Source organism: Sitodiplosis mosellana, unplaced genomic scaffold, assembly GCF_009176505.1.
Source record: "Sitodiplosis mosellana isolate CC-2019 unplaced genomic scaffold, AAFC_SMos_1.0 Smas_scaffold_558, whole genome shotgun sequence".
NCBI lineage: Eukaryota > Metazoa > Arthropoda > Insecta > Diptera > Cecidomyiidae > Sitodiplosis > Sitodiplosis mosellana.
In genome coordinates this window covers 1-7633 of record NW_022595800.1, presented here as the reverse complement: position 1 = coordinate 7633, position 7633 = coordinate 1, and the positions used below count along the sequence as shown (strand labels likewise).

At 36.9% G+C, this 7633-nt stretch overlaps 1 protein-coding gene across 1 annotated transcript; it reads left to right on the top strand.

Annotated features, from left to right (window-relative positions):
• Nucleotides 1-5857: 5857 nt before the first annotated feature.
• On the top strand, nt 5858-7547 carry LOC129570889 (pickpocket protein 11-like). Its single transcript, XM_055450614.1, has 6 exons — nt 5858-5965; nt 6333-6469; nt 6527-6626; nt 6848-7037; nt 7105-7240; nt 7313-7547. Exons 1-6 carry the CDS (start codon nt 5858-5860, stop codon nt 7545-7547), a joined length of 906 nt encoding a protein of 301 aa, XP_055306589.1.
• Nucleotides 7548-7633: the final 86 nt, after the last annotated feature.

Here is a 7633-nt window from a genome sequence, read left to right as displayed (position 1 = left end):
CAGAATCTTATTTTTTCTCCAAAAAATGAAACCCCAGAAAGTTTGAATCCAATCGCAGTCGATTTATGGGTACCTCCCATACAAAAGTGTAAATTTTTGAGGTTTTTCTTAGGGAAAGTACCCCAGGATCAAATCGAAAATGGCTCATCTTCGAACTTAAACTAAGTTTTTCGAATACAAAACTTTTGGCATTTCCAGATTTTGATTATCCCGATTATTTTTTGAGTTATCGTGTTAACAAACACCAACGACGACGACGACGACGACGACGGCACACGAACGGAAAAGTGTCTCAAAAAATTTTGCGAAAAAAGTTTTCGGGACCAATTCCTATACTTTCCCTTGACACGGTGTGTACGGAAAAGTAAAAAATTCTTATCATGAGTCATGATTCATGACACAAGAATAATTGAACCCGTGAGCATAAAAACAACGTATTGACTCTTCGCCGATGAATACGAAACGCAAAAAAATCGCCGAACAAAGTGAAACACCAATCTGTTATTGGATCAATATGAAACATGAAATCGTTGGCCACTATTTTATTTACGTTGCGCTTTGTTTCGAAGCGCGGCAAGTGTTTCATTTTGTTCCAGTAACAGAACGTTGTATCACTTTGTTCGGCGACGCGCTCAATGTACTGTTTTGAAAAAATATGCATGATTTTATACAGTTTTGTGCGAGTGCAACATAAATTCTGTTCGCTTGAAAGTGAATCGTGAAATATCGACTGACTATAGAAATTGTGTTTCACTTTAATTGAAACAAAAATGTTTGATACACTTTTGAGTCCATTGGTATGATGATTCATTTTAATGGTGGTTTTGGTCGTGATTTGTCTATGAAGTGAAAATTAACTGATAAGGAGCGCGAATTTCGATGTGCCGATAACACCAATAGAGCAGAAAAAAATACTATATGAAAATCGAAAAAAAATTTAAACTTTTTTTTTCGACTGTTGCCTATTTCGGATCGTCTACATGGGAAGTTTGTATGAAATCCTCGGAACACGGGTTCACGCCGCTGTGAATACATTGGTTTATATAGTGAAATCTATACATGGCCAAAACACGGACGCACAACACCCATTCTATTTCGCTCACACTTACGTGCAATTTTTGCCCGTATAACAAAGTAGTCTGCTTTACTGTTAAAAAGATGTGCGCAGTAAAGAAACAAGAACGTACATGTTTCAGCAACGTTAAAGTGCACGTAAGTGTGAGCGAAATAGAATGGGTGTTGTGTTAAAATGAATAGTTTAATATACCAATGGACTCAAAACTGTATCAAATCATGCATATTTTTCCAAAACAGTACATTGAGCGCGTCGCCGAACAAAGTGATACAACGTTCTGTTACTGGAACAAAATGAAACACTTGCCGCGCTTCGAAACAAAGCGCAACGTGAATAAAATAGTAGCCAACGATTTCATGCTTCATATTGATCCAATAACAGATTGGTGTTTCACTTTGTTCGGCGATTTTTTTGCGTTTCGTATTCATCGGCGAAGAGTCAATACGTTGTTTTTATGCTCACGGGTTCAATTGGCGTACTGACCTGAAGCAAGTGTGGCAGAATCGTCTACATCGCAACGGTTTCAACACAAAATTTGTATATCGTACAAAAATAAAGCGTTCAGAACATTTGGATATTTTGCCTTTAATTATTTTATTGTTGATGTCATCTCACAATATTAAATATCACACAAATACAAATTAAGCGTTTTCTTGGCGCTTTCATTCAGCTCGATTTATCTTGGTACTGTATTTCGATTTATTCTATATACTAATTGGTTTTAGCACTACATAAACTGTTAAGTAAGGGGTTGTCACCCAACAAAATTAGACAAACTCGATCAAGGCGTTCGACAGATACCCTTTCTGAAATAACTTATCAATTGATGGGCGTCAATGTCGATTCGCAGACGAGCGTTGGCCTCTGGATGCATCTCTTCCTTGCAGTTTTTCCGCGTGTATGATCTATACTCGAGTTCGAATTGAGCTAGAGCCCTGCAATTGCACAAAACACTTTGCACCAGTCGAGAGTAATGAACTTGACATTTGATGAAGTAGAACTTTAAATCAATTGTTTGATTCTTTTGCATCCAATAGACAAAAATCAGTACTGCAATTACGAACAGATCTATTGACTAGATCGAGAGGAGAGTATGTGAAAAAATTCGAATATATTTTGAAAGAGGAGAGTATGATTTCTGTTGATTCTATCTGCGTTAAAAGGAAGTATGTTGGCATCCCGTCTAGCCTCCGCGGTTTTTCACGGTTTCCGCGGAACTGATAAAAGATAACAACATGGTGTCTTCGGCAAAGTTGTAGCACTCGAGGTCTTCTATAACATTGCCGAAGATATCTATCTCTTATCTCTTATCAGTTGCGCGCAAATCGCGCACATAAAAAAGCAAATTTTATATAGAACTTTTTTTTTCTTATCATTTTTCGCGCTTTTCGCGGAACTGATAAGAGATAAGAGATAGATGTCTTCAGCAATGTTATAGAAGACCTCGAGTGCTACAACTTTGCCGAAGACACCAAGTTGTTATCTCTTATCAGTTCCGCGGAAACCGTGGAAAACCGCGAGGACCCGCCAAAAGTGAACATACTCGCCTTTAACCATTTTTGAGTCGAAAGAAACTTACTCTCCTCTTTCGTAACAAAGTCAGATGAACTTACTCTCCTCTCGATCTAGTCAATAGAGATGAAATGCATTAAAACACTGAATGGCAACACATTGGAATTTGACCATCACCATTATGTCAAGTCGTGTCTTTCTGCCTGTAAAGATTGACTGCTCGTTGATTTGGTCGGGTATGTAGAATAGGTAGTGGTTTGGATTCAATTGAATTCATTCAAAATTCCAATTTTAATTCATATTTTGATTGAACTTGAATAGACCCACAGAGACTATACAAAGAAAAGGGCGATCCGTTACAGGCCAGTTAACAAAAGTGATTCAACGTTAGGGATTACGTCAGTGTTCATTGAAGTGAATAATGCACCGAAGCAATTTGCTCGATCAGCGCGCGTTACAGACCTCGACTTAAACATCACCATCGGCCTTTTTTGGTGCATCGATCCAAATCCAATCTAGATATACAATCTTTGAGTAGGACCGATGAAAAATTCGTTTTGATATGGTAGAGAGTTGATTTATTTCTAATTTGACTTGCATTCCGCATTGATCTAAGTATTTTTTCGAAAATCGACGGACGGTGACAATCCCTGGAAAATCTAATGAGATTTTGCCATGTGTGTATGCTACGCTTTAGTATGAGGTTTGACAGAATGGAGAGTTTACTTGATTGTATTGTCATTAGATTCGGATTATCCAGGTGGTGTTTGCGCTCAATATTAGAGGCAAAATTCAAAACGAATGGGAGAGTTGATTTATTCTCAATTTAAATGGAAGCTCTGCTAGTAATTTCCATATAATAATATTAATTCATTGTGCACACGTAATATCATTTTCTACATTTATCTCCAAATTCCAATCAATAAAATCACAATTTGAGTTGCATTATTTTGTTGTTGTTCAGAAATGTGTCCTTGATTTTCCGTGTATGCTTTAATTTGATTAAATTTTCATTGATTAATTCCCTGTGTATATGAAATGAGCGATTCATGTCTGCTATGTTCAGTTTAATTTCTTCCGTTTGCGACGCTAAACTATTTTAAAATGATTGCAACCGCATTTTTCAAATTCTCAAGAAAGTGTGGTGATTTTTTAAATCGCTTTTTACTGGAGAAATTGAAGAAAATTTACAAATACTTTGAACAAAGCACTTTTCTTTTGAAATTCTGCGAAGAGACTGGCTTTCATGGATTCCGTCACATTGGGGATAGAAATTACACTGCGATTGAAAGGTAACCGTTTGCATGTTAGTACATTTTCACATGGTGAATGCAGCCCTTATTTCGTTTCAGAATCGGATGGCTGGCGCTGGTCACATTGTTCACTTACTTTGCGCTTTCCATTTGCATCAATCAAGTTTCACGATTCATAACTGATCCATTCGCTTTCACTTTGGAAATAAACTATAGCAATTGGTCATACAATATCCCAGCATTCACTGTTTGCACAGATTACACAAACGAAACTTTCATTGACCAGTATTATCAACTCTCTCAAAATACCACATTCATCGATTATGACTCACGAGCGTATCGTGACTACCATCATTATATGACCATAATTGGCGCTTTGAATGCAGAAAATATCCATTCGATCGATGATTTCGAAAATACTGAACTATTTAAAGGTCTTACTGGAGAAGAGCTATTTGATATCGCATTAAATGTATGAATACTTTAGTTCCCTTTGGTGGTACAATCCTTGAATTACTAACATTTTTTTTTCAATGTGTCTACAGCAAAAGTATCTCAATGATACATATGACCCATTTTTTAATCCCATCCGTCCCGTGGTTACTGAAGCTGGAATATGTTGGTCCAGCACGTATTTGTTCGAATTCTTCATGGCAACACACATAAAGTGTGATACTATCTATTGGAATAACACTTCTTTTTTTTTTCAAACATATGCTCGAATATTTATATTTTCTATAGCTCTGGGCAAGAACGAGTAAGACACATCCATGTTATGGAAGCTATATGTCGATCAACCCAGGAATGCGACATGTCTTTTAAGTTTTCTCATTCTGTACAAAAAGCAACAATTGTATATAACACTTTTTCCAATATTTTCGTGAGATCTATTCGGAAAATCCCTTTTTTTTCACAAGTATTTTCATGGCTCGAACGATATCCTAAATATGATAAAATCACCCAAATCCGAATGGAGATCTGCCACTGGCGTGCTCCACTTTCATATTGAGTTCAACGAAGTGGTCACAAGTGACAGATCGAAAATGTTCGGGATTGAAAGCCGTAAGTGCCGATTTGACACAGAAACTACTTCAGACCGAAGCTTTCCATTGGGATTGTATACACAGAATCTGTGTTTGATGGAGTGCAGCGTCGATGCAGCAATCAATCTTTGTGGATGTCGACCATTCTTCTACAAAATTGGTTTTTTTATTATTGAACAATTTAAATCCTACAGCAACTTATTCGGAATGGTTTTTTTCAGGTGCTGGGCCAATATGCAACATAACTGGAATGTAATGAACTGTCGCAATTATTAAAACAAATCAATTTATAACACATTTTTACATTTCCATAGGTTATGCTTATCAAAAAATCATTGGAATGAGAGTCGGATCCACTGCCCTTGCTTTCCACAGTGTAACTCAGTTGACTATTCATTCACACGTTCATTTACTCCGGATGATCTTTATTATGATCCCTACATCACTTTGACGCCTCGCATTTCAAAAACAAGGCTTAAACGAGATCTCAAATTCGGTATTCATTTCTTGATCGGTTAGTTTAGTTTTATATTCCCATCCTCTGCTTCTTAGTCATCAAATTCCTCTCTTCTATCTGGAAAAGTGTCGGTCGGTGGTTCTGCGGCATTGTTCCTTGGGTGCAGTTTCATAAGCCTAATTGAGCCCATCTATTTTGTCGCTGACCATTTCTATCGAAAACGTTGTGGCAAGAGCAATCTAATCGTTATAAGACCGATTGAGTCTGATCTGGATGACCAAAATAGGAATACAAGTGGTCGCAGTCGATATGCTATCGTGGTCACTAAATTCGCAAACCGATTCTACTACTTTGTGAACAACAGTGGCTTACATGGCATCCGATATTTGGATCGTCGATACGGATTAATTGATCGGTGAGAAAAGTTAATTTTTCATAGATGAAATGTACTCTACCCCAATTGAATTCGAATTTCAGAGCATTTTGGATATGCGTCCTGATTGCATCCCTGATGGCAATGGCTGTGGTGTTTGTGTACACATTAAATGATTACGTGGATAGTCCGGTTGTTATCAACGTGGAACCAACTATCTCAAATGAGAACAGTGTATTTCCAGCTGTATCTGTTTGCATTAGAAACTTTGGTATCTATGATGGAGACACAAATACAGAGAGAGTTGCAAAGTTTGTCCGAAAATATTACACAGAACACCATATTAAAGAGCCACAACAGTAGGTTGATTGCTGAATGTTATCGAACAGACATGATATCCTTTGATATTTTCAGTGAAAAGTTCTATGATCAACTTATGACCTACGCCTATGCATATCATACGCATGACCGATATAATGCATTCATAAAATTACCTGCATGTAACGCAGCCAACAGCACTTGTGGTGTGGATATAGAAACTATAAAGCAGCTGGTTTGCATCTATTCTGTCATTCATTTCCTATTTTTCCCTTTAATTATCACTTAATCTTTGTTACAGTTGTTCCCGCATTGCAATGAATTGTTTGATAACATTCAGTTCAATGACCAACGTTACAACAACTGTAGTGATTTATTCAAGCGGCAGTTAGTCTATGGCGAAGGCGTGTGCTTCACAGCCAACTCGATAAACTTCTAGTAAATATGAATCAAAATTCCCGAAGCGAAGAAGTTCATTTCTTTTTCTTCTTTCAGTGATTTGGATTGGGACCAATTGCCATTAACTTACAATAAACACCAAGGAAGCAGTAAATTCACTTTTGACCTGTTTCAGAAAAAAGGATATGGATTCCATGTGAGCTTTAATTACTTGGAATTTTTTGATAGAACCGAATCATAATGTTTCAACATTCTATCCTTCAGATTTATTTTCATAGTCCAAACGAATTACCAAACAAAAATGGTTTGCCTTTTTTAAACATAAATTTTGATGCGGATCTGGAATATATATTGAAAGTAACTCAAGTTCAAACAATGATTTAACTACAAATTTGAGTTGATTTTCGTCTTCTTTAGACATCACAGGTAGAAAACGATGTGGATGTACGGGACTTATCAATTGATGAGCGGCAATGTCGATTCGCAGACGAACGTTGGCCTCTGGATGCATCTCTTCCTTACAGTTTTTCCGCGTGCATGATCTATACTCGTGTTCAAATTGAGCTAGAGCGCTGCAATTGCACAATACACTTTGCACCGGTTGAATGTAATGAACTTGACATTTGATGAAGTAGAACTTTAAACCAATTGTTCGATTCATTTTCATCCAATAGACAAAAATCAGTACTGCAATTACGAACAGATGAAATGCATTGAAACACTGAATGGCAACACATTAGAATTTGACCATCACCATTATGTCAAGCCGTGTCTTTCTGCCTGTAAAGAAATACTCGTTGATTTTGTCGGGTATGTAGGATGAGTAGTGCTTCGGATTCAATTCATAAATCAAATTTCAATTCAAACTTAATTGATCCACAGAAAGTGTATAAAGAAAAAGGCAAGGAAAAAGGCCATCAGTTACGTAGATTCAACGACAGGAATTTCGTCAGTGTTTATTGAAGTAAATAATAAAATGAAACAATTGTCTCGTTCAGCGCGCGTTACAGACCTTGACTTGGTCATCACCGTCGGTAGCATCGTCGGTCTTTTTTTCGGTGCGTCGCTTCTCAGTTTAGTGGAAATTATTTATCTTTGGATTTTGCATCGATTTTGAATTATCTTATAAATATTAAATTCATCAAAATCATTATCGAATAAACGAAAAAGAAAGCTTGATGACGCACAGTTGTCTGCTGTTTG